The sequence below is a fragment of the Mycteria americana genome, chromosome 11 (genome assembly GCF_035582795.1).
Source record: "Mycteria americana isolate JAX WOST 10 ecotype Jacksonville Zoo and Gardens chromosome 11, USCA_MyAme_1.0, whole genome shotgun sequence".
Lineage (NCBI taxonomy): Eukaryota > Metazoa > Chordata > Aves > Ciconiiformes > Ciconiidae > Mycteria > Mycteria americana.
Window position 1 is genome coordinate 25,259,457 of NC_134375.1, and position 26,921 is coordinate 25,286,377.

Consider the following 26,921-nt stretch of genomic DNA (forward strand, 5'->3'; position numbering starts at 1 on the left):
GAATCTTAACACGTGCTACTCAGCCTGGTCCCATGCTGTGCTATCAGCATGTCCTTGTGTTATTCACTGTGGGCAAACATTCACGCTGTCAGTGCCATTTTCAAAATGTTCACAATTTTCATTTAAATTGAGGAAAATAATGTAGAGCTAAAATGGTACCTTAATCATTCCATGAGAAAATAAAGACAACGGCATCACCAGGGCAACAAGCCACAAGGTTTGCCTAATCAAGTACCTAAAAGGAAGAGTTCAAAATGAATCTAAACCTTAAATGTCTTTGTAAAATGAGTTGTCAAGCAACGCCATATTCTAAATAAACTGGCAAGAATCAAGGTAAATTCACAGACTATTATGGAGCTTGAAAGATAGGGTTAAATTTATTAGATGTGTTGCTCATGGTGCATAGATTGATAGCTATGTTCAGAATTATGCTGGCTTTAAGCAGTCATGGACAAATATACATTGGCTTAGCTGTTATGACATATCTTTAGTCCTAAGGAAATGATGAATTAGCTAAGTAGTCTTTAAGATAAGTGTCATATAAGGGCTAACCAAGCTCCCTCCTCTTACTCGTAAACACACCTCACTGATGACATGTGTGTGTACATGTTTAAAGAAACGCTTAGTGATATTTCAGGTGAGAGCTTCAGGCAGCATCCACCTACATTCCTCCTTGAGCTACGCAGACTTTGAGGATCTAATATTGCTACAATTATAAACTCGAGCCTAATCTTCTAATCCTCTTGGAGGTAAGTATTCAGGCGCGGACGCGGCCCCAGGCAACCACACGTGGTCGTGACCACGTCAGGACTGGGTGTCAGACTGGTCCGCGCTCACGGGAAGTCCGTGGTGCCCTTTCCTCTCTTCCCCTTCCCGCGTGTAAATTCACGCCCATTCATGGTCTGCTGGTTTGCCATCAGTAAAATCTCCTGAGAGTCCTGACTACCTGTGGGTCATGAGTAATCACAGCCACACCATGAAAATACGCCAGGCAGAAAATGGGATTAAAAAGTTTCCCGAGGTAGGAGTACCATCTTCTACGGTCCACGGAGGATGGTGAAACGTGGTGATGTACCACCCAGCACCGTACGCGCAGCCCCAAACCACGTCTCGGGCTGCCTGGGGTGTGTCAGCAGTGCAAACGGAGCTCGATGGCAGTCTGCTCACAGAGGTGTTCGCTTGAAAAGCAGAGATCACACCAGCGTGATCCTGCCCGCCTCACCCCCCCAGGTGCCTCTGCACAGCAGGTATGAGGCCCTGGAGGTGGCAGGCCAGGCAATGGAGGATGGGGTGACAGTCCATCTACACCAGAGGTGTCGCCCAGGGCAGAAGAACGTACCTCTCGTATTAACACCACCTCCACAAGGAAGAGAAGACGGGTTATAGTTGTGGGCGACTCCCTTCGGAGGGGAACCGATGGTCCGATATGCCGGACGGACCCTCCTCTCAGGGAAGTCTGCTGCCTCCCCGGGGCCCGGGTGAGGGATGTCACGAGGGTACTCCCTAGCCTGGTACGGCCCTCGGACTATTACCCTCTCCTGCTCTTCCATGTGGGGGGCGATGAGGCTGCAACACCAAGTCCTAGGGCGATCAGAAGAGACCTCAGGGCCTTGGGACGGCTGGTAAGAGACTCCGGAGCACAGGTTATTTTCTCCTCTCTCCTTCCAGGTGTGGGCAGTGACACCAGAAGGAACAGAGACACCCAATCTATTAACTCATGGCTCCGTGGCTGGTGTCATCACCACGGATTTGTTTTTTTTGATAACGGGATGGCCTACACAGCACCGGGTTTGCTGGCATCTGATGGGATTCATCTTTCTCAAAGGGGAAAGAGAATCTTTGCTCAGGAACTTGCAGGGCTCATTGACAGAGCTTTAAACTAGACTCGAAGGGGGAGGGGAGTAATATCAGGCTTGCCCATGAGAAGCTGAGGGACGACATGCCACGGCTAGAGGGAGCGGGTGCCAGCGAGGGCACTCAGCCTTTGTCTCTGGGATGTGCTGGGTACACTGGGGCACAGCTGAAGTTGAACAGAGTTGAGCCAGGGGATACTGAGGCAACAGGAGCCCAGAGGGAAACGCCAGTGAAACCCCTCAAAGCACACAAGGGGTGTTCTTCTATGAAGGAGACACGGACGACAGCCCAGCTGAAGTGCCTCTACACCATTGCATGCAGCATGGGCAACAAGCAGGAGGAGCTGGAAGCCATTGTACACCAGGAAAACTATGATATGGTGGCCATCACGGAAACGTGGTGGGGTGACTCGCACAACTGGAGTGCGGCGATGGATGGCTCTAAACTCTTCAGGAGGGATAGGCGAGGCAGGAGAGGTGGTGGGGTAGCCCTATATGTCAGGGAGTGTCTGGATAGTTTAGAGCTCGATGATGGTGACGGGAGGGTGGAGTGTCTATGGGTAAGAATCAGGGGGAAGGCCAACAAGGCAGATATTGTGGTGGGAGTCTGTTACAGACCCCCCAACCAGGATGAGGAGACAGATGAACTATTCTATAAGCAGCTGGGAGAAGCCTCACGATCGCTAGCCCTTGTTCTTGTGGGGGACTTCAACCTACGGCTGTCTGCTGGAAATGCAATACAGCAGAGAGGAAACAGTCCAGGAGGTTCCTGGAGCGTGTGGCAGAGACCTTCCTGACGCAGCTGGTGAGGGAGCCAGCTGGGGAAGGCGCCCGCTGGACCTCTTGTTCACGAACAGAGAAGGACTTGTGAACCATGTGATGGTTGGAGGCCGTCTTGGGCAGAGTGATCATGAAATGATAGAGTTTTTGATACGTGGAGAAGCGGCGAGGGGGGTCAGCAAAACTGCCACCTTAGACTTCCGGAGGGCGGACTTGGGCCTGTTTAGGAGACCGGTCGAGAGAGTCCCTGGGAGGCAGCCCTAAAGGGCAAAGGGGTCCAGGAAGGCTGGACATTCTTTAAGGAGGAAGTTCTAAAGGCACAAGAGCGGGCTGTCCCCAGGTGCCGAAAGACGAGCCGGCGGGGGAGAAGACCGGCCTGGCTGCATGGAGAGCTTTGGCTCGAACTCAGGAAAAAAGAGGAGAGTCTGTGACCTCTGGAAGAAGGGGCAGGCAACTCAGGAGGACTACAAAGGTGTAGCGAGGCTGTGCAGGGAGAAAACTAGAAGGACCAAAGCTGAGTTAGAGCTCAGTCTGGCTGCTGCCGTAAAAGACAACAAAAAACACTTCTTCAGATACATTAGCAGCAAAAGGAGAGCTCAGGAGAATCTCCAGCCCCTAGTAGACGGGGGAGGGAACACAGTGACCAAGGATGAGGAAAAGGCTGAGGTACTTAATGCCTTCTTTGCCTCAGTCTTTATTAGCAGGGCCGAATGTTCTATGGGTACCCAGCCCCTGGAGTTGGAAGATAGGGATGGGGACCAGACTGGAGCCCCCATAATCCAGGGGGAAATGGTGAGTGACCTGCTGCACCACTTAGACACTCACAAGTCTATGGGGCCTGATGAGATCCACCCGAGAGTACTGAAGGAGCTGGCAGATGTGCTCACCAAGCCCCTTTCCGTCATTTACCAGCAGTCCTGGCTAACTGGGGAGGTCCCGGCTGAGTGGAGATTAGCGAATGTGACACCCATCTTCAAGAAGGGCCGGAAGGAGGACCCGGGGAACTACAGGCCTGTCAGCCTGACCTCGGTACCGGGGAAGCTGGTGGAGCAGATCATCCTGAGTGCCATCACACAGCATGTAGAGGATAACCAAGGGATCAAGCCCAGCCAGCATGGGTTCAGGAAAGGCAGGTCCTGCTTGACCAACCTGATCTCCTTCTATGACAAGGTGACCCGCCTAGTGGATGAGGGAAAGGCTGTGGGTGTTGTCTACCTAGACTTCAGTAAAGCCTTTGACACGGTTTCCCACAGCATTCTCCTGGAGAAACTGGCTGCTCATGGCTTGGACAGGTGTACTCTTCGCTGGGTAAAGAACTGGCTGGACGGCCAGGCCTGAAGAGCTGTGGTGAATGGAGTTTACTCCAGTTGGCGGCCGGTCACCAGTGGTGTCCCCCAGGGCTCACTACTGGGGCCAGTCCTGTTTAACATCTTTATCGATGATCTGGACGAGGGGATCGAGTGCACCCTCAGTAAGTTTGCAGATGACACCAAGCTGTGTGGGAGTGTTGATCTGCTGGAGGGCAGGAAAGCTCTGCAGAGGGACCTGGACAGGCTGGATCAATGGGCCAAGGCCAATTGTATGGGGTTCAACAAGGCTCAGGGCCGGCTCCTGCGCTTGGGTCACAACAACCCCATGCAACGCTGCAGGCTTGGGGAAGAGTGGCTGGAAAGCTGCCCGGCGGAAAAGGACCTGGAGGTGTTGGTTGACAGACAGCTGAATATGAGCCAGCAGTGTGCCCAGGTGGCCAAGGCGGCCAACGGCATCCTGGCTTGTATCAGCAATAGCGTGGCCAGCAGGACTGGGGAAGTGATCGTGCCCCTGTACTCGGCACTGGTGAGGCCGCACCTCGAATGCTGTGTTCAGTGTTGGGCCCCCCACTCCAAGAGAGACATTGAGGGGCTGGAGCGTGTCCAGAGAAGGGCAACGGAGCTGGGGAAGGGTCTGGAGCACAAGGCTGATGGGGAGCGGCTGAGGGCCCTGGGGTTGTTCAGCCTGGAGAAAAGGAGGCCGAGGGGAGACCTCATCGCTCTCTACAACGGCCTGAAAGGAGGGTGTAGAGAGGTGGGGTCGGTCTCTTCTCCCAGGTAACAAGTGATAGGACAAGAGGAAATGGCCTCAAGTTGAGCCAGGGGAGGTTTAGACTGGATATGAGGAAATTTTTCTTCACTGAAAGGGTTCTCAAGCATTGGACCAGGCTGCCCAGGGAAGGGGTTGAGTCCCCATCCCTGGAGGTATTTAAAGGACGTTTGGATGAGGAGCTTAGGGACATGGTGTAGTGGTGGTCTTGGTAGTGTTAGGTTTACGGTTGGACTCGATGATCTTAAAGGTCTTTTCCAACCTATACGATCCTGTGATTCTGTGATCCCTCACCTCTCTGGCTGGTGCTGGGCGGCTTCTGCCCTCGCTGTGCTGCTGCAGTTGGGACCCTGAAGCACAGCCACAAGGCGGAGACCCGCGTGTGAGAAGGGGGCTGCTAAAGGGCCGTTACACGTGAGCGATACAGGTGGGCTGTGGAAAAGAGCTTTGTCCTGTCCTTTCCCGTCGTCTCCTGTGCGGATCCCCTCTGCAGCTACGGCTTTCCATGCCCCAGCTACTCTGCGGCTCTCCGAGGAAGAAGCAGGAGACTGTGCTGGTCCGTAGTCGGCGTGACAAAGCTCCCTGCCTGGTCATCGCTGGAAAATGAGCTCTCTGTGTGCCTTTGTGTGTGTGTGTATTGGGGAGAGTTATGTTCAGGCCACTCAGAAGAAACGTGTAAGAGCCCTCCAGAGTTTATGGGAGGTGCCTTTGGCCTCAGTGAAAGAAGGAACTGGTAGCATTAGGAGAGGGAAAGTACTCTGTTGTTAAGGAGTGGTGGTGGGATTGTTTATTTTTCCTCCCATAAACGTTTTTTTTAAGGTCCTAATGGAAACAAAGCAAAGTATTATTCCTCTAAAAGCACTGTTCTTTAAGTAAACCAGACTCACTACTTGAAACATTCCAATGACATATGGTGGCAGCAGGGGGATGGCCGAGACGTGGACGGGAAAGGTATCCCCGAGATAAAGACCCACAGCTTGTAGGCAAAGGCAGAAGGTGCGAGGAGAGGGACACCTGCCCGGGGAGAGGCGGGACAGAGGAGAAAACAGCAAACGCTTCTGGGGGCATAAAGTTATCCCCTCGGTAATTACCTTCAACAACCTCGCTATTCTGGAGATAAAACTAGGCATGTCAACGCTCCCCTTTCACGGACTCTATTCCGGCAGGAAACGGAGGTGCAGGCAGGTTTCCCGTGTCCTCTTGGCTGGGGGAGTCACGTCCTCCGTGGACACCTCCCCCAGACACCTGCACGAGCACCAGCACCTGCACCTTCAGCCCGCGGAGCTCAGTGTGCCGGAGCCAGGCCTGGGCACAAGCAGCTGCCTGTGGCACCAGTCTTCCAGGAGCAGGAAAATAATCATCGCTTCGGGGCACCAGAACGCAGCCTTCCCTGCTCTTGTGAGGGCATGTTTTGACCACCTTCCAGCTGGCTGAGCTCCCGGCAGTTGAGCCCCATGCTCTGATAGACGTGGTACCAGGCTGGCATCCCGGTTCAAGAGCTTTTAGAGTTACTTCTCATTTTTCTAAAGAATTTCTTCATCTCTCTCTTTTCGTCCATGACCAGCACACACACGTGTTGTACCTGGGCTGTGATTTCTGCAGTGGCAGCAAGGTTTAGCAGACCTCAGTAGGAGGGAATGAAAAGAATCCAGCTGGGCTTTGCACATTAAAAATAAAAATAAAAAATGAGTCCACAACTTTCTTTCTCCAGCTGATAATGCAGACAAACGCTGAGCGTTTTGAGGGGGCTATTTGTTACGCAGTTCATTACTAGTAATAACAAACTGGTATAGTTATCATCAATTCAAAGATAAATGGTATATTTTTTTCTACAGACTCTGCAGGTTTGTAGATTGGTGTTTTTATCAGAATCTGTGACACATCATTACCCTGTAAACTTTCCTTCATTGCCTGCTGCCTCATATTTGCATCTCACTGCATCTAAAAATATGTCTTCACCTGGTAAAGACCAATGCTAATCCAGACTCCGTATTTCTTCCTCTCTAGTGGTTATTGCTGCTCCCAGATATCCTGGCTTCTTTCAACATCATGGATTTGGGATCCGAGGGAGGGGGCGGGGGGACACGGACACACACGTTCATACTCTTCTCTTTGTATTCCAGTCTCTTAACTTGTCAAAGTTTCTCCAGCAGTTAGGCAAGCTAGAAATATAAAACGATTATTTAAAAAGAGAGAGTGTTTCCCCATGCTATTTCTTGCCTCTAGTGGCTAAGGATACAGGAAAAGAAAAATTATTGCAAGAGCTGGCATAAAATCATAATTTTTTGGCATTTCTTTTGTAGTTTAGCCATCTTTTGGATGACAGGGTGGTCTGTAGAAGAAAGCAACAGTGTGTTTTAGGAAAGAAAACAGCCTTAGTAAAGTGCAGATATGACTTCAAGGCAGTGACATCTAAGTCCCTCGGAGCTTAACATAGACAGTCATCCCTGAGTAGCTGTGCTGGTGGGCAGAGCACAGGTTACACGTTCAAAATAACACGACGTATTTGCTCTGTCAAATGGTCATTACGGTACTATGTATGGCCCTCACCTAAAATAGCACAGGTGCAGATACACTACGCGTAGTAACACCAAAGCAGCTGCAGATGGGCTACACCTTCACAGAGGCTCAGTGCGATATGTGTAATAATCCCTATCTAATATATCCAAATGCCATGATGAACTAAAGGGACAGATAGGAAAATCCCTTCTTCCCTCTAAAGTTCTGCTTCCCAAAAGGGTTCTTCACGATGGAAAACTGTGCCTATCGGCCTCTGCGGATTTGCCATTGGCCAAGGTGTACAGATATAAATCACAGAGCACTACACGTTAAAATGAACACATGCGTGCAGTATTCCAATGTGACTACTCCTTTGTTAAAATGCATTACTCTGCAGAAAAATGGCAGAAACACGTCTAAAAGACCAGAAATAATCTATTTCTGTCTGACAGAGAATCGCAGAGCTAGAGCAGACCTTCATCCCTCAAATCCTGCAGTGTTGCCGTTTGGGGTTCTGCTGTTGGGACACTCGACAATATCTTTGCACTTCCTATTACTTTACTCCGAGCATTTTTTTTTTTTTTTCCTCCAGAAAACACTTCGACGTTGGCAGTAAAGCACACCGGATCAACTCCCCGGCTAAGCTGAGAGCTCCATCGCCAGCAAACCTGGAAAACAAAAGCTTGGGCAGCACAAATGCCTGTAACATTGTCAATGCTTCTCCCTCCTGCCCCCTCTAGCTTCACCCAGCTGTTTTAAATAGCGAGGAGAAATTAAAATTCTTAAAGCTTTGCAGGATGTTTGGATTTCTGCCCTTTATTTCCACTTCTATGCGCCATAGCTTGAAAATTTGCCCATGATTTATAAATTCCCTGTTCAGTTTTCTTTTTAAAAGCAACGACTCCCGGCAAGGAAAATGATCCGGCGTTGGCTTCGCCTCTTGCCAAGCTGCTGCTATGGGCCCTGCCTGCCTGCAGTGACCGTCCCGGGCTCGGCGTTCTCCTGCGCCCGATGACATTATGCAATTACATGATGATAAACATCATTCGGGAATACAAATGCGAGGGGTAAACAGCTCGGGGCTCTTTATTAGTTTATTTCGGGCGATCTTTCTTGTTTTACTGCACGGCCCCGCCCCTTTTTACAGTTTTCTGCTATTCTTTACTAATTCTAGCGATTTGAGAAATGACCTTTAACCCATGCAGTTTGCAGACTCCTAAAGGGGATAATTGAAATGCCACAGTAAACCAAAGGCAATAAAATATTATTTACTAGGCATAAAACTAAGGTTGGTCTTCCTAAAAGGAACGAGCAGCCCCTTTATTCCTCCCCCCGCTCCCCGGACCTGCTGCTGCACCTCATTTGCAGACTCCCCACCAGCCCTCCCGAGGAACCCGGGCAAAGGCCCCTCGGGTACCGGGGCTAAACGACCCCGCCGGCGGCGATGCCGCGGCCCCGGGCCCCGTCCCGGCAGGCAGGTGCCGGCGGGGTGCGCAGGGCCCGGCCCGGGGCGAGGGGTCCGCGCCGCCCCCCGGCCCGCACCGCCCGGCTGCCCTCTGCTCGGGCCCAGAACCGGGCACCCCCGCCCGCTGCCCTCTGCTCGGGACCAGAACCGGGCACCCCCGCCCGCTGCCCTCTGCTCGGGCCAGGGCCCGGCACCCCCGCCCGCTGCCCTCTCCTCGGGCCCTCCGGCGCGTCTCCCTCCCGGGAGGCGGCGGCGGCCGCCGGGCTCGGCGGGGAGCGGCGCCCCGGGCGGAGCGAGCGCGGGGGCGGCCCTCGGGGAGCGGGGCTCGGGGCTCGGCTGCCCCGCGGTGGGGCGGGAGCGCGCAGCCGCCGCGGGTGCGGAGCGGGGCTGCGCTTCCCGGCGGGCAGCGGCTCGTCGGGGCGGGCGGGCTCCCGGCCCCGGGACGCGTGTGCGGCGGCGGCGGCGGGCTCAGGCCGGCCGAGACGGGCCTTTCCCCCGTCGGGCTCCTGCGGGGGTTTATTCGCAGTGGAACGGCTTTGAAGGAGTGAATGCACTTATTGACAGCGGGGCTGCGCCCGCAGCCCGTTTGGATTTCCCGCGGCTGCTTCGATAACGTGCCCCCTCCCCGCATCCCCGCCGTCGCAGGCGAATAGCGGGGAAACGGTGCGGAGCTGCGGCACGGCTGGGGGAACGCTCCCGCTTCCTGGGCTCGGGTGCGTGCGAGATGCGGGGGTGCAACGCAAAACCTTCGGCTGGGGACGGCAGCGCGGGGAAAGCACCCGCAGCACGAAGGCTCCGCGAAGCCCCCCCCCCCGCCCCCAGCGCTCACTGGGTCCTACGCGATTTGACCCCAACGGTTTTGCCAACAGCTTGCCCCATTTACAGCGGAAAAAGACGCTGACGGAAGGGGGAACCCCCGCCCGCGAGCCCGCTCCGTCCGCCGGCGCTTGGCGCGGCCGCCTCCCGCGCCTCGGAGCGTGCGATGGCCGGGGCTCGCCGGATGAGCCACGCACCGGCAGCGCCGGTGCAGCCCCCGGCGCGGCCATGTGCGCTGCACGTTGCCCGCACATGTCTGCGAGGGGGAGCCTCCGCGGGGCCGGCCCGGCAGACCGGCCCGTGCCCCCGCCCCAGGGAGACCGGCCGGCGGCGCAGGGGCAGAGCGAGCTGCGGCCGCGGCGGGGGGCGCCGCTTTTGCGGGAGGGGGTGGGGTTCGCGGGGTCCCGCGCCGGGCTTGGCCGCCGAGAAGGGCCCGGCGACGCGGGGCGGGCTCCCAGGCCGCGGAGCCCGGGCACCCCCCGCCCGGCCCGGGGCTGCACCGGGGTCCCGCTCGCTACCGTACAGCTTTAAAATCCAGCCCCGGCTGCAATAGGTCGGCTCCGGGCGCATGCGCTGCCGAGAAAGTTTTTCAGCTGCCGTTGGCTCTCCAACTTTTTTTTTTCTTTTTCTTTTTTTTTTTTTGAACAGTTTTAAGCAGCGGGGTGAAGAGGAGCGAGGGAGAGACGCGGGGGGAGCCGGGCCGGTGGCGGCGGGCGGGGGCAGAGCCCGCGGAGGAGCGGGGGGCTGCAGCACGACGCCGCCTGCTCCGGCGCGCTCTCCCGCGCGTAACTTGCTCCCCGGCGCTGGGCGCCTTCGCCCGCGATGGATCGGGGGAGCCGCAGCTCCTGAAGCCCCGGACTTCTCCCCTCCCCCTGCCCCTGCTCGCCTTGCAGGAGCAGTCGCCCCGTAAGACAGACACACGCGTGCACAGGCCCCCCCTCCCCCTTCCCGGTTGTGCAGAAACTTCTTTTTCTGTTGGGCTTTTTTTTTTTTTTTTTTGGTGGCTTTTTCTTCTCTGTGTAAAATGGAGGGAGCCAGCCCCAGGACGGCTCTGCAGCCGCGGACGCCCGGCTCCAGCCTGTGAGCGAGCGCAGGGGGGCGGGCAGGGGGGACCCTGCGCCCGCTCGGCTCCGCTCGTCCCCTCGCCCGCTCCGCGCCGAGCCGCGGAGGGGACGCGCCGGCGGCCCGAGCGCTGCCGGGGCCGCTGGGAGCGCGGAGCCCCGCGGCGGCGGCACCTGGGCGGGTGGGACGGATCGTCGCCCGCGGCGCTTTCGCTGCCGCTTGTGAAGATTTTTATTTGCTTCCGCACAATCACGCCCACGGGCGCAGTGTGCGTGTGTTGGGCTGGCTTTTTTTTTTTTTTTTTGCCTTTTTTTTTTTTTTTTGCCTCCTTCTTCTTCTGGTGGTGGAAAGCCCTAATTACTGCGATTGCTGATGGACCTTGGAAAGAAGGCTGCACCGGTGCCCCGCTCCTCAGTCGGACACGCTCAGCCTGCGCCGGACAGAGCCGCCGCTCGCCCGCCGCCCCCCGCCAGCTCCGCGGGCCCCCGCGCTCCCCCGGCAGCCGCCGCCGTCCGCTTGCCTGGGAGGACACCGCGCGGCTCCTGCCATCCGGGATCTTACTGTCGCCTCGCCCGCTCCCCTCCTGCCCTGCTTGGATTACTCGGCCGCTCTCGCTCGGCGATCCCGCGGCAGTGGAGGTGAGTCGGCGGGTGCGCTGCGCCGCGGGCGCGCAGGCTGCGCGGCACCTCCGCGGGTCCCGGCGCGGGGCCGCCCTCGCCCCCCCGGCTGCCGCCGTGCGCTCCCGCCTCCCGCTCTCGCCCAGCGCGCAGAGCGCGGCTCCCCGCTCGGGAAAAGCGCCCTGGTCGTCTCCCCCTGCTCCTTTCGGATTTCCCCCGGGGAGAGCCGCCGCCGCGTCCCGCCGCGTCCTCTGGCAGCGGCCGCCGGGGCGAGTTAAAGACATCTGCGGCAGGCTCCCCGCGGAGGATCGCGATGGAGGAGCTCAACGTCGGCGCTAATGGTGGCCTGTACCTTTAAGGAGAGCTGGCCGGGGGCCAGCGGAGGACCCGGAGTCAGCCCCCCCTCCCTTTTTTTTTAATTTTATTCTAAGTTTCTGGAGATTATCACTCTGCATCTGCAGAGGGTCCCGCCCGGGTCAGAGCGGGGGAGCGCGGCTCCTCGGGGTCCCCTCGGCGCTGCCAGGACTCCATGTTGGAGAGGCTGTTGGCTTTTCGTTGTTTGTTTGGTTTTAATTGTCAATTGTGTGCTAAATCGGTTGCGCTCGGAGGGTCACGGGGAGTTCAGTCGGGCCGAGGAGCGAGGCTCCCCCCGGCCGGCGCTGGGGCGGGGGGAGGACGGAGGCGCGCCCGAGCCCCCCGGAGCACCCCCGGAGCACCCCCGCCTCCCCGGCCGCGGCGGGGACCCGGCGGGCGCCCGTCTCCGCAGAGGTGGGACCTGCTCTCGCTCGTCCGAAATGGACGTGAGGCCGCGGCGGAGAGCGGGGGGCGGCCGGGGCTTCCCTGCGGAGCGAGGCCGCCGCGGTTTACGGCCCCCCGGAGCCGGGGCTCGGGACGCCGCCTCCCGCAGGTAGAGCTCCCAGAAAACCTGGCGCCTGGGCAGGCTTTCCGGACGCCCCGTGTAGAACAGGATCACGGGCGGTCCCGCGGCTGCCGGCTCCGCGAAGCCGCCCGTTTCATCCCGGCCGGGGGCGCGGGCTCCGCATGGGGTGCCTGAACTGCCGACACCCAGCCCCGCCGCCCGGCACCTGGGGGTGGTGCCTCCCGCTCCGACGGCCGGCGCTGCCGGCGCTCGCCCTCTTTCTGCCCCGGGCTTTTTGTTCTCTTTTCGACGGCAGCTCCTCAGCCGCTGCCTTCGGTGGGGCTAGCGGGCTAGCGGGGCCGGCGGGTCTGGCAGGGCTAGCGGGGCCGGCGGGTCTGGCAGGGCTAGCTGGGCTAGCGGGCTAGCGGGGCCGGCGGGTCTGGCAGGGCTAGCCTGGGCTAGCGGGGCCGGCGGGTCTAGCAGGGCTAGCGGGGCCGGCGGCTCTGGCTGGGCTAGCGGGCTAGCGGGGCCGGCGGGTCTGGCAGGGCTAGCCTGGGCTAGCGGGGCCGGCGGGTCTAGCAGGGCTAGCGGGGCCGGCGGCTCTGGCTGGGCTAGCGGGCTAGCGGGGCCGGCGGGTCTGGCAGGGCTAGCGGGGCCGGCGGGTCTGGCTGGGCTAGCTGGGCTAGCGGGGCCGGCGGGTCTGGCTGGGCTAGCGGGGCCGGCGGGTCTGGCAGGGCTAGCTGGGCTAGCGGGGCCGGCGGCCCCGGGCGCAGGTGCCTCCCGGCCGGGCCTGCCCGCGGCGGGCGGGGGCGGCAGCGCGCGGGGCGGGCGGGGCGGCAGCGCGCGGGGCTGCGGCGGCGCAGGCCGCCCCCTGTCGGCGGCGGGGCGGCACCACAGCTGCCGGGGCTCGGGGCTGCGCTGGGGGGGGGGGCGGGGGGAGGGCAGAGGGGCTCCGGCCCCGCCGTCCGGATCTTGCGGCGGGGACGCCGCCGTCCCCCTCCCCGCCGGGCTCCCTCCGCCTCCGGCGGGCCCCGGCCGCCCGCCCCGCCCCGCCCCGCTCCGCCCCGGCGGGGCAGCTGGGCGCGCACCGGGCTGGCTGCCGGGCCGGGCGGCTGCACATCTGCCGGGGTCCCGCCTGGGCCGCGGCGTCTCCGAGCTCCTCGGGGCGCGGGCAGTTCCGTGGCACCTCTGTCCTTGTTATTGCTGTCGCTACGCTAAGAGATCGTAGACGAAAGGAGAACCCCCGCGGGGTGGCCTCGGGGCGCGGCCCCCGGCCCCTCGCACGCCTCGTTCCTTGCTTAACGTGCCCCCGGCTCGCGCGCCTCCCCCGGACCGACCCGTCGGAAGGGACGAGCTCTCTGCGGCGGGAGCCCGGCTCCCTTCAGCCCCCGGGCGCTGCCCGAGGGCCGGGGGCTGCCCGGGCGGGAGGCGGCCGGGGCCGGGGGAAGCTTCGCCCCCGGCGCTGCAGCCGCGGCGAGTCGCTCCGCACGCTCCGGCGTGCGGGCCCCAGGCCGGCGGCCGTTCCCCGCCTGTGTCCGGGCAGGTTTCGGGTCAGCCCGACTTCCCGCCCCGGCGCTGCCATCGGCCCCCCGCTCCCGACCCTTCGCGGACAGAAATAAGTCAGAACGAGGAGCGCCCGCCGTTCAGCACTCTCCGTCTGCAGAATGAATAGGGAGCCCCCAAGTGTCGAAATGGCTTTTTTTTTTTTTTTTTCCCCTCCCCTCCTTCCGAGGGGAGGGGAAATAAGGAACGGCGAATGGCACTGGGTAGCCAGTGCAAGAGCCCCGGGCGAGGACGCGGACGGTGATCGCGGGACCTGTCGCGGGAGCGTTCGACTTCCAGGACGGCAGCCCGGTTGTTGCAGGGGCCGGGTCGGGACGCGGGGCCGCTCCTTGTCGCTCCCGGTGCCTCCCCGGGCCGGACCGTCCCGTCCCGTCCCCGGCGGGGCCCGGCGGCTGCCGTCGGGGCTGTCGCCGCGGGGCCAGCGCGGAGCGCGGCGCTGCCTGGGCGGTCGCGGGGAGCAGGCGGCGGCGCAGGACGGCGGCTGCGGCGGGATGGCGTAGGGGCAGCGGGGAGCGCCTGCCCCGGCCGGCGGGGAAGGGCGCGGACCGGCCGCGCCGTCGCCGGGTGGGAGCCGCCGGGCCCCCCCGCGGCACCGGCCCCTCCGCGGCAGCGGCCTCCCCCGTCCCGCTCGGGCTCGCCGCGCACACCTGAAGCCGCCTTCAGCCAGCCGGGAGCGGCCCGTGCCCGGGATGCTGGCTCCGGAGCGGGGAGCGACGGGGTAATGCCCGGCCCGGGGCCCGCGGGTCGCCCGTAGCCCCGGGGCAGGGGGGGGGGGCGGGGGGCGGGGGCGGCCGGGCGGGGTGCGGGGTGCGGGGCCGGGGTCCCCCGCCTCCGGAGCCGCCGTCCCGTCCCGTCCCGTCGCGGGCGGGGTGCGGGAGCGGCGGGGCCGGGCAGAGCAGAGGGACAGGCGGGCGCCCGGAGAGGCGGCGTCCGCGGGGCGGGGGTGCGGGTGCGGGGGTGGGTTTCGCCCGGCGGAGCGGGGGCCGCGACGTGCCTGCCCCCGGCACGGCCGCGGCGGGGAGAAGGGCCGGCGGCTCGGCCGAGTTAAAAGGGGCGCGGGCGTGGGCAGGGCAGCCCGCAGGAGCCTGCGGAGCGGTGACCGGCCCGACCCTTTCTCTCCCCCTCCAGAGGTCCGCTGCAGCGTTAGCCCGAGGAGGTGCTCTGGGGACAGCTGGCCGTGCGATGGCTTCTCCGTACCTCGTCGTGGCCCTGGCCGTTTTCTCCTCTTTCGCCCAGGTTGCGATAGAAGCCAGCTCGTGGTGGTAAGCATCTCGTCCCGACTTGGCTGCCGGCGGGGGTGTCGGGACGCGCTGGGCTCGGGCCCGTTTGCTCCCCGCGCACGCCGCGGCGCAGGGGTGCTTCAGCCGCAGGACCGCGCGTGGCAGAGCCAGCGGGTCTCCTGAATGCGCGCAGATGTGCCGCTCCTCCTGTTGTGAGGTTCAGTTTTTGGAACGCTGTAAAGCAGATTCTCTGTGGGCTTGATCGTCCTTAAATTACGAGGATCGACTCTCTTTTAAAAGAGTAATTTCAACTCCCTTGGATTAGAAATTTTGCATATAAGAGAGATAATGCTGATTTACAAGTAAAAACTTTTACTAAAGTTTCGGTTCGAATTTGTCTGTAACTTAAATGCTTATAAATATGTTTTGTTACAAAGAAGTGCATTTAAATTTCCTCTTTGGCAAATTATCTGTTTCTGTATAGTGTAAGACATGGGGAGTTCTTGAAATAGTGTTTCTCTGCTGTTTCAAGCGATCCTTTTCGGATTAATGGCCACTTTTTAATTGAAATGTATCAAGTGAAGAGCACTTTAAGAATTAAGGAAACAAAGTTGATTTTGTTTACAGCGAATATACTCGCCTCTGTGTTTTTGTGTGCCGTTTGGAAGAAGCTGGAAGTAGTCTGTAGCAAGTTCCTAACTTCTGGCTTGTTAAAGGTTTCCTTATTTGTTTGTGGTAGAACAGATTGAAAAATCCAGACTTAAATCTAAAATGTGTGTTAAAATAAATGGGGGTTTGAGGGGCTTTTTTCATTTTTGCTTTATTTATTTTTCTGGCCTTGCAGTTGTTTGGAGCTTCTGTTATTTTTACTACGTTCATTTAAGTTGGTAAAGGACTGCCTAAATGCAAGTCTTGCAAGTCTGCGTCCTTCTGCAGTCCCCGATGCATGGTGATAACTACATGGAGGGGAACTAATAACTCCTGTGCTGTGCTGTCTTTGAAACAAAAGTTTCATATTTAAGTGCTTTTTTTCTCACCTGTTAGCAAAACCAGGAATTGTATACTCATGTATAAGATACAGTTCTGTTTGGGATTTACAGACTTTTTTTTTTTTTTTTTTTTTTTTTGAGTCTTCTCTTTATTAATCCAAATCTTTCTTTGTGCAGGTCTTTAGGGATGAACCCTATGAACCCCATGAACCCTGTTCAGATGTCAGAGGTATATATAATAGGAGCCCAGCCACTATGTAGCCAGCTAGCAGGGCTTTCCCAAGGACAGAAGAAACTCTGCCAATTGTATCAGGACCATATGCAGTTCATTGGAGAGGGTGCAAAGACGGGCATTAAGGAATGCCAGTATCAGTTCAGACATAGAAGATGGAATTGCAGCACTGTGGACAACAACTCTGTTTTTGGCAGAGTCATGCAGATAGGTAGGAAGCAACATCTTTATGATTAAACTCTTGTCTAAGGATACGTATGGCACATACTGTTCTGCACTTGAAACTCTTGCCAGGTTCTTACTGAGTACTGTATACAATCAAGTGTTTTTACAAGTTGGCAAAGGAGTTGAATTATTTTTAGCTGGAGGTGATTTCCCACCACTGTCCAGCCATGTGTCTTGGGAAACAAAGTAGGAATGTATATTTGCATATGGGAATAGAGGAGAAAGGAAAGCGCAGCCTTGAAATTTCCTTTTAGAAAACCTGAGACAAAATGAAGGCAACCTAAGAGAATTAAAACCAGCAGCGTCTTGTAAAATTAAAGATGTCCATGTCTAGTTCCAGAGTTAGCAGCTGCATAATAAATTGCTCTTGGTCTGGAGGTTAACTGAAAATTGCTGCTCTGTCTATTAGTGTTTATAGGCAATTCCTTCTCGCTTATTTCCAGATACGGTAACTTTTTCTCTTTTTGAGAAAGTTAGATTTATCTTAAAAATAATGTAGCAGGGTAATTTTTATGAAATCGGTTCCATCGGAGCAATATGTGTGACTGTCCTTGTAACTCGCATTTGATGTACTCACGTCGCTGGTAAGAGAGACAGATTCGTGTTTAACATCTTATCACAATTTGGTGGGCACCCAACCCTTTCCCTGTCAGATCCTCTTTGAAACGTGCTTCTCCAGTGTTCACGTGCTGCCTGCCCTTCCTGACGTTTAAAGACCTCATTGTATTTTAAAGTCCTTGGCAAAATTTTAGGCAGTGCTGCTGAACTGGGTCCATGGTGAAACCTTCCTCTGACTTCCCCAAGTCATATTGCTGATTCTGCATAAGCAACTGAAAACGCCTGTTTTTCTGGGTGACAGTTGTGATCTTTTGTGTAGTGATGAGTACACTGACAAACTCAGCAGTGCTTTTTAGTTGGAGATGTAAAGCTTTTATGTCAGTGTTTTTCTGTCCTGCTTTAAAAACCCAGAGTTTTAAAATCAGACTCAAGCTAGGTTTATCTGTAAATGGGCTAACTCCAGTTAAGGTTGAAGGAATACATCAGTTCACATTTGGTCTCAATTTTTGTTAAAAGATGTTTTTATTTGGAGATTGTCCGACAAATAGAAAAAAATCTATTGGATAAAAGTACCTAATGGGAACAGCTGATTTTAGATAAACAGCCTTCCCTAGGCTTTTTGCAAGCACAGTATTAACCACCACCACCACCCCCCCCCCCCGAGTTTGTTTTTTTGCCCTACCCGAGCAACAGTCTAAAAGCACAGGAAAGATGAAAGAAAACTTCTTCTGTACACCTTTCTGTTCTAATAATCTAACGAATGCCAGAAAAATAATCGGTTTAAAATTTGGGCCTTCATCCTGCAGCCCTTATTTATTACCCGAGCAAGTGAAAATGAGCTCAAGAGGACTGTTGGTGTGAAGAAATGGACGGGACTGGGCCCGTGATTTGCGGTGTCTGTCTCCGGACTAGCTGTTTCTGCCCTCCCCAAGTGTGACAGATCTATTTAAAGGTGGTTTCTTTCAAGTTAAATAACTTTGCCGCACCCTTCTCCTGAATATGACTGTATTAGCCGATGTCTACACAGCAATTCATCATGTAATTAAGCCACTTATTCTAATTGCAGATGGAAGCAAGGTTAATAGCCATATTCAAGAGTTAAAGAGCCTAAAGAGTGTATTCACTGAGAACGAGAAAGGTGGTGTGGGTAACAGTGGTATTATTTCATGCTGACCTTCGGTAATGCCCACTTGCTGTTCCTCTGAGTGCAGGGAAAACCAGGTACTGTTAGAGCCTGATTCAATTTTACGTCAGCCCGCCGTACCCTGGACTGCCGGGGACCGTCAGGCACTCCTTACTCCCGCCGACACGAGAAGGTGGTAGCCAGGACCTGAGTGCACGTAGGCCGGGAGGATTTTGTCGTCGGCGCTGACGACGGTGCTGCCGCTGGCCGCGCGCGGGAGAGCGCCTCGGGGAGGCCCTGACTGGCAGCGCAGGGACTACCCCGGGGCGTGAACGGGCAGTCTTTCTTCCAGGGTTTGTCCCGCACAGTTGGCTAAAGCTGTACAAATAAACCTCGCACTGGTTTGGGGACTTGCTCTGTGGCGTATCGAGCCGCAGAATTTTAGGGCTGCTCTTCTCTGCTGCTCTCCTTCGCTGCTGGTTCCCAGGTCAGGCGTGGTCCTTGCTGCCGTCACCGCCTTGCGCCGTCTCCCGGCTCTGTGGCCGGCCCCGGGCGGGCCGTGCTCGGGCGTTGCAAACAGCGAAGCCCTAACGTAAAAGAAAATAACTGGATCCTCCCCCAACAGCTCGGTGCAGTTGGGGTCCGGTCTATTCATGCCTGCCGCCTGATGTCGAATGCTTTTAAAATACAAGACAAAGAACATTTTGTATCTTATGTTCAGGTATAAAAAAAATTGTTCTGTTCTTATTCATATCGAGTGTAAAGCTCAGCTCCTTGCTCTGTGGGTGGCTTCCTACAGTGTATGTATATTGAACAGTTCCATTTCTATGTTTTATATATATGGGCGAGAGGGGACTTGAACGTGTTTGGAATGTGTGTTTCCTTGCCATGGCTACAATAGAGAGAAATGCTGGGCTGTGGGAAAAGGCAGATATGTTTGACAGTGAAGGAAAGCACAGTTGTGCCTAAACACTTAAAAAAAAGAAAGAAAAAAAATTCAGAGTAACTCATCCATGTGGAACCATCACTCTTAATGTGTTCCTGGGGTCGATGACTTGAGGCAGTGTTGGCTTGCAACCTGCGGGGCTTGAAATCTGCTTCAGCAGCTGATGCTGTTTTATAATTTGCCTAAATGCTCAAGGGGGGAACTGGGGGGGCAACTCTCCTTTCTGTACCCCAGCCTTTCCTTCTCCTTCCCACTAAAAGTAAGTTCTTCAAAATACGCTCCAGGATAATAATGAAAACTAGTCAAAAAAAGTCAGCTTCATGAGTTTAAATCCTGCAATAAACGGCATAGTTAACCATGTGAAAGCACGAGCTAACTAAACATGAAAAAGAATAAAATGGAACGGAAGAGGCGAGTCCTGTGGTCCGAAGCAGACCACGCTTCTTTCCTCTAAATCTAGTGGAAATTTTGCTTAAGGAATTAATCCAAAAATGTGTGTTACAGAACAAACGGGAACATTAACATCTCTGAGAGGTTCCTCCTGCTATAGTTTGCCGTAAATGCAAGGCATAAGTCGCCGCCTAAGGCCCGATCTTTTTTACCTGAAGAGGCTGCTCCTGTGACCCCGTACCCGTAATTCGGGTGGGCGCTCCCACGAGCAGGTGGCTGTGAGGACAGAGCATGGTCGGGAAGGGAGCAGAGTGCTCCTCGCCTTCCTTAGATCTGATCCTGCCCAACGTAAGACTTGTGATTTTTCCCATTTAAAACTAGCATCTATTACTAAAATTAATCCAGTGGATGACGGCTGTTATATTAACAAAGCTGCTCGGGGCACGGTGTCATCTTGATGTTAAATGTGGACCAGACTGCAAATTCCTGATGTTCCAGAATGCTCGGAAGCTCCTATTAGATTTGACCTGTTATGGTAGGTCTTGTACAAAGAGTTTCCGCCTCAAAATGTTGCTGGCTAAATACATACGACGTGTCCAAAATGCAACTCTTAAAGCCCTAATTTTACAAAGGCCCATGCTGTTCTCTAAGAAAAATCTTGTAAAATCAAGATTAAAAACTAACTTGATCTATTGATTGGACTAAAGATTAGGAATAAAACTCGACTCATAAATTGGAAAAAAAAAAAAGGTATATATTTAGTCTATTCTCAGTCAGTCTGGGAATCTTTCTTGGAAAAGACCCAGTGGGATGCTGTCCCTTAAGAAGATGAAAAGGAAACTTCAAGTGGGCTCTCTGGTGCAAGTTTTGTGGGTTTTTTCTTGTTCATTTGAAAGCTTTTCTGGTTGTAGTCAGAGCTTGTGGCATCCTTGGAAAAGCGATAGGGGAAGTCAGGCTCTAAATAAAGGTGGAATTAGATACCGTCAAGAGGATGGTACGTGGCCCTATCTTGCGTTGTGGGTATTGTAACTTTTTCTTCCGAAAGTTTGAAACTTGAGGTTTTCAATTTCCATTTAAGGGCACCAGATGCAGGAGAAAACCTTCAAGGCCGCCTTGTGCCAAGGGTTTTTTCTTCCCTGTAATTTGTAAAGATGATTGTCCGTGGACTCACTTGCCATATTCACATGAGCTGGGGTGGTGGATACTAAACAGCAGAGGTGGTTGTTAGTTTTAAATAGCCTTCTACAGAAGTGCCTGCCTTACACGTAGGGTGAAAAGTTGCGTGTTATTCTGCTGAGCATTTCTTTTGATACCAGGAGGCTTTGTGAAATGCTATAACTTTAAATAAATTGGAACAACTGGGTGAAGTGCATAAATCATGTTTGAGAAGTAGTAATTTAAGAACCAGACTTTTAAAAGTTGTATTTAACATCTCTTTTTTTCTGAAAGACAGGGAGCCAGTTTCCCTTTCCGCCCCTCACACGCAGGCATGGTTGCTTCGGCGCCGCTGGCGTTGTGCTCCGGCCCCGATTCACCTCCTCCCCGCTCCCTCGTCCGAGCGTTCGCCAGCACGAATGAGAAGCGACTCCTGCTCTTCCCAAACACCTTGTCTGCTCTAATTGGATTGGTTTCGCTTGGTTTTTTCGGAGTAAAGACATTTCGAGGAGCATGGTTCAGGGTTACTCTACCGTTTAGTAGGCAAATGAATTTTGGTGGCTCCTGGAGAGCCTTTGCCCTCCCGGCTTGTCGGCGGGCAGGGAGCGGTGCGCGTGGGCTCTCCCCTAACACCCCTTATCTTTCCGCGCAGGCAGCCGGGAGACGGCGTTCACCTACGCGGTGAGCGCGGCCGGGGTGGTCAACGCCATGAGCCGTGCCTGCCGGGAGGGCGAGCTCTCCTCCTGCGGCTGCAGCCGAGCAGCGCGGCCCAAGGACTTACCCCGGGACTGGCTTTGGGGTGGCTGCGGGGATAACATCGAATACGGATACCGCTTCGCCAAGGAGTTCGTTGACGCCCGGGAGCGAGAGAGGGTTTACCAGAGAGGCTCCTACGAGAGTGCCCGCATCATGATGAACCTGCACAACAACGAGGCCGGGAGGAGAGTAAGTGGCTGCGAACCAGCGCGTCCCTCTGCCCCGTCTGCGTCCCTCCCTTTGGGGAACGACGTCCCTCGCGGGGCACAGGGCAGCGCTGGGCGGCGACCGGCCGCCAAGGCTTGTCTCCGTTTCGATGCACAAACCAAGAAAATAGCAGGGGGTAGGCGGGTGGGGAGCGTATGAATTTGTGTTGCTCCTGGTTGTCTGACAGCCCTATTGCCTTCCCCACGGGGGAGGATTGGGACCGAAGCGTGTTGTGTTTCCCTCCATATTGCGTCACTAAAAGTGCCCAGCTCACGTGGATTTTCTGTAGAACAGAACTTGATTAGTTTGTGTTTCCAACCAGGACAGCGTGCGTTGGAGGGAAGAGGGATGCGCTGGGCTTCCCAGGCTGGAATAGTGCCAGGGGATTGTTCTGACTCTTTTTTTTCCCTGCTTTAGGAGGATGTGAAAAGCTCCTCCATATTATTAGAAATCATGGCCTTCTGTGGTTAAATATGTCTTTATGGTTTCTTTAATCTCGAAAATGCCTTAAATGAATGGGTGTAAACTTTTCTTTTTTTAATGGTCTGGATACGAAGAGCCAAAATCATTATTTTCCTAGAGCTTGAAGTGCCAGAAATAGTCGGCTGGAGACTTTACACTTGTGTTCTAAGGTGAAGGAGGATGAAACATAATTGAAAATTAATAGTACTTAAATGTGAGAGGAGGGTGTCTGAAAGCAACGGACAGGCCAATTTACTATTAGCAAGAAGAAAAATTACGCTTTCACAGTTGCTTACAGGGACTCGAGCGGTTCTTTCCTTCCTCAGCCTCATCTTTGCAGTGCCATTTGGCAGCGTTAAGACTCGCTCTGACTGCTGGGTGGAAGTTGTCTACAGTATCATCTAATGTGTCAGACCCCAGGATTTTTGGGGCAGTGTCAACGCTGACTCTCATTTCTGTTTGTACAGGGCAAATGACTGATATTTCCCTGCCAAAGCTTTGTAAAGAGGATATTGCTATGTAGCTCTGTCTCCCACCCATAGGTGTTTGGGGGTTTCTTCTTGGATGAAGCCTCTCTTGCAGAGCAGTATTTGGGCTAGGAGGAGGATGCCGAGCCAAGAGCAGACAATCGGCTGCAGCGGAGCCAGGAGCAAGAGGAATCTTAACTCTTTCCCTAATTGCAGCCTCAAGCAGAGATCAATAGAGAGAGTAGCTCAGATAGAAAATAAGGGGATGTTTTACATTTCTCAATGAAACAGCAAAACCCTTTGCTGGCTTGAGAGCGAATTCCTAAAATTTGAATGCAGCCTGACTGCTGCTGCTGTCCGGGCCGTGTGCGCTGCTGTGGCTGTCTGCGGCGGGGGGGCTGGCGAGGACGCTCCCCTCCTCCTCCCAGCTAACGGGTGCTGGGGGTGCCCGCGTGCCGCCCGCTCGCTCTCCCTTCCCAGCGGGTTGCCGGAAGGAAGAGGGTGCTGAGCGTTGTGGAGGGGCGAGGGGGAACGCGACGGAGGGAGGGCGGGATCCGAGGGGAGTAAATGCTTTCGCAGCCACGCTAATCTTTCATCACCCTTTTTGCTTCCTCTCCCTGGCTCCTCCAGACTGTGTACAACCTGGCTGACGTGGCCTGCAAGTGCCACGGTGTCTCTGGATCCTGTAGCCTCAAGACCTGTTGGCTGCAGCTTGCCGATTTCCGCAAGGTAGGCGATGCCCTGAAGGAGAAATACGATAGCGCTGCCGCCATGAAACTCAACAGCCGGGGCAAGCTGGTGCAAGTGAACAGCCGCTTCAACGCACCCACCATCCACGACCTGGTCTACATCGATCCCAGCCCCGACTACTGCGTGCGCAACGAGAGCACCGGCTCCCTGGGCACCCAGGGCCGCCTTTGCAATAAGACCTCGGAGGGCATGGACGGCTGCGAACTCATGTGCTGTGGCCGGGGGTACGACCAGTTCAAGACGGTGCAGCGAGAGCGCTGCCACTGCAAGTTCCACTGGTGCTGCTACGTGAAATGCAAGTTGTGCACAGAGATCGTGGACCAATTTGTGTGCAAATAGGGGACGGACGAGGTGGGAGGAACTGCAGCCACCTGCCAGCAAGGGGTGCAGGCCCCTCTCCCCTTCCGCAGGACTATCTCCACTTTATTTATAGAGTCCAACGAGTTGTCGTCTTCTTTTTAAAAAAAAAAAAAAAAAAAAAAAGGGTGGGGGAAGGAAAAAAAGAGAAAGAAAAAAAGAAAATATAAAGGTTGCGAAGAGAAGTGCCTGGAAACCCTCTCTACGTCCATCCCAGAACTGTGTGTGGCTTATATTTTTGGCAATAATGGGGGAGAACCTGAGAATATTTATTTTACAAAGTAAAAAAAAAAAAAAAATTGACTTTTCTTAAACAATAGAGTAGTTTGAGGGGAAAATCCAACATATCCTAATTTAGTCCCATGGGACGTAATACATGTGCAGTAGGCAGAGCAACCATGTAATGTGCTCGGGATGGTAGAACAATCCTTACGGACGTGAGGAACACACAGACCCGTCCATGACTTTTCGTTTCAGACAGTAGAAGTTCTCAGAATAGGGTATATAAAGCTGTTCGGTACAGGAAGGGCTCTGTAAACAGGGGGTGGTACATTCCTCACAAGGTGCAGTCTGTCGCGTATCTGAACGTGCCCGCTTAAGCAGGCCATGGCATCGGAGGGCAGAGAGCAAAGGGTCGTAAAGGCTTCAACTGCGCTATTCCCGACTGACCGCGCCTGGTTCCAGAACCTAACGCGACCAAACAAAAAAAAGGAAAAAAATCTGCCTTGACGCATAAGAAAGATACTCAAGGCGGAATTTGGCCTTATTAGCGGATCGGGACGCTCGAGTGTCTCCTTGCAGAGCCGTGCCCCACTGCTGCCGAGCCTGGAGAGCGGCCGGGGTGCAGGCTGCCTGGAGCACCGTAGCCGGGCGGAGGGGAGCTGCGTGCTTGCAAACGGTTTCGGTCTCCCAGCCTGGAAAGCCCATAGAAAACAGAATTCCCCAAATTTGAAAATGCCTTAAAAATGGTGTAATAGCTGGCTGTCTTCTGAAACACAGCTTGACAAATAACTCCTCTAATTTTATGTGAGAAAATAAATCATTAGATACCCACTCTTGGAATGATTGATTTTTATTTTTTCGCAGATTTTGGGAACGCTTTCACTCAAGGAGACAATAGTTTCATATTTTAATAACGTTAACTGGCTATTATAGTTCAATGACATGTTGCAGCAATACCAAATTTATCATCCTATGTCTTTAATACACATGCTTTAGATAATATATTGCAGATATACACTACAACTGTTCAGACTATACTTGAGCAGTTACATATATATGGGAGAACTGTGGTCTGCTGGTGTCTGATATTTCAAAGCTTTTTGTACATATATATTTTAATGATTTAAGAAATAATAAAACTTTAAAATTACAGGGGCAGTTCATCCCCCATTTTCTTTTTCAGATCTCTTCAGGTTTTTCGATTGATTCTAACCTTTTGGTGTTTTTTTTTTAAATACTATTTTTTAAAAGCTTTTATAATTCGAAAGTTTTAAGGATAGTCACAAAGAAGTAAGCCTCTTCCCCGCTTCAGGACCTTTGTGGGCGGTTGTTAGAGGCAGCACCCTGCACCTGAACCGATACCGGTCTGGAGATGGCTTCTGTGCCACTCTCGCTTTCAGGGCATTATTGATTATTGCTGAAAGGAGACACCTTCCACCTCTAAAATGTGCTGCGTTTGGCCCTTGCTTTTCGGTTTTTGAAATGGAAATTGTTTGTTGAACAATCCGCGTTCCCCCCAATGCTGTGTAGGTACACAGGATTTCATCGTTGGTTCAGATGCCTCTTTCCAACTCAGCCCCATCCAACAAGTTAAAGAAAATGGTTTTGCAAATACCCAGTGAGGAAAATCTTTCACTTTAGCCTAGTTGTACTAAAGCCTTAACTTTTCACGAGCCTTTAAGCTGTATCATTAAGTTCATCTTGATCATTTATCATCTTCTTAAATGGCGCTTTATTGCTCTTAATTTATTGTACAAGGACATATTTACCCCTCATCTTCAGATGTTTGCAAAGAATATCTTTAAATTAAGATAAATAAATAAAGCACTAATTCATCGAATATGTCACTTTGGTTTTTATTGTACAAAAACCACGATCATTTTTTTTTCATTTGCTGAATCACCTCTTGTTCCTCTTTAGTGACTTTTGTCTGAGCAGAACTGAGTCTCGTGAGCCTAGCTATTAAAACACTATTTAATGTAAAATATTTTACTTGTCATTCAGATATGTAAATCTTCTATGCCCTTTCCTCTGTTCTGTACATTTAATGTACATATTTCTGTCTTGCGTGATTTGTATATTTCACTGGTTTAAAAAAAAAAAGAAAGGATTATGCCATAATGGAAGATAGACTATAAAAATAAAACTTTGGTTGTATATTGGGAAGTGGTTTTAATTATCTTTCAGAGGAGGGTTTGTAAAAACAATGAGCAGAGTTGATTTTTAAATTTACTACGTGGTAAAACAGGGAAGTGATTGTTCGCCAAACATACAAAGTACATCTTGAAGTTTTAGTTCTATATTAAGAAGGCATACAGATGTAACTGCTTCTTAAATAGAAGGGAAAAAACCCAAACCCCCATCTCGGATCCCTGCGACTGTGAACTAGAAAGCATTTTAGAGGCGGGTGAGTACGTAAGCGGCAAGGGACGGGGACCCGGGTTAATGTTGTTTGTGCGCACGTGGCTTCCAGGGCTGCTCGTAGCGATTCTGGGACCGCGGGGCCTGATCCTGCGAACAGCTTCCGCCAGCAGCCCCGGCGACGGCGGCAGGAGCCTCGTGTGAGCAAAGGTTTCCAACGCGACGGTTTTCGGGCGGGCGGGCGCGGCGTGGGCTGCGCGGGCGGTTGCTGGAGGCGTGGTTCCCCCGCCCTCCGCTGCCGCGCTTGGGCTGCAAGGTGCAAGCTCGCCAGCTTTTCCTTAGACTTCGTGCCCAGAAACTGAGCGCGTATGGAGGGAAGAATCCTGAAAACAAGAAAAGACAAAGTACAATGAAGTGTTAGTAGTAAGGAAGTAAAGTAGAAAATGAAAATTAACGTAAAAACCAAGCCTTCTGTTCTGAGACTGGCTTTTCTTTGAACTGATTTCCTAAGTCACAATTTTCTTCTGCTATGGAGAGCTTGATGAATTAGCGGCCTTTCTCTACCTCTCTTCTGCTGCTTTTCTTCTTTTTCTTTTTTTTTTTTTTTTGCCCAAGGATAACCTTCTAACATATCGAAACTCCTTCTGGCTGCCAAGAATGTATTATCCCACAAACCAGTAGACCAACATCGTGTGTTTAAAATAGCGATTCTGGGCAAATGCAACGTTCTGTGGTCCTATTACTGACATCTGGTTCAGTTTTCCTTCACTTGTATATTGACCAGTATTCTTTATTGCAAAAACACAGCCCCTATTTAGGAAAGTCAGCATTTTTTTGGACTGGATTGTATTCAAGCTCTTCCCAATAACAGAAAAGTTACCAAAAATTCCTTTATTGGCAGCAGTAAG

General features: G+C 54.0%; 1 protein-coding gene across 2 annotated transcripts; it reads left to right on the forward strand.

Moving 5' to 3' along the window:
* The first annotated feature begins 10,163 nt into the window (after positions 1-10,163).
* WNT5A (Wnt family member 5A) lies at positions 10,164-25,806 on the forward strand. Of its 2 annotated transcripts, none has more exons than XM_075514031.1 (5): positions 10,164-11,192; positions 14,722-14,855; positions 15,980-16,245; positions 21,084-21,376; positions 22,954-25,806. In XM_075514031.1, the coding sequence occupies exons 2-5, from the start codon at positions 14,776-14,778 to the stop codon at positions 23,410-23,412; spliced, it is 1,098 nt and encodes a 365-aa protein (XP_075370146.1). In that variant the 5' UTR covers positions 10,164-11,192; positions 14,722-14,775; the 3' UTR covers positions 23,413-25,806. The 2 variants fall into 2 exon arrangements, with proteins under 2 accessions (XP_075370146.1, XP_075370147.1); XM_075514032.1 differs by lacking the exon at positions 10,164-11,192 and adding an exon at positions 13,869-14,311.
* The last annotated feature ends 1,115 nt before the right edge of the window (positions 25,807-26,921 follow it).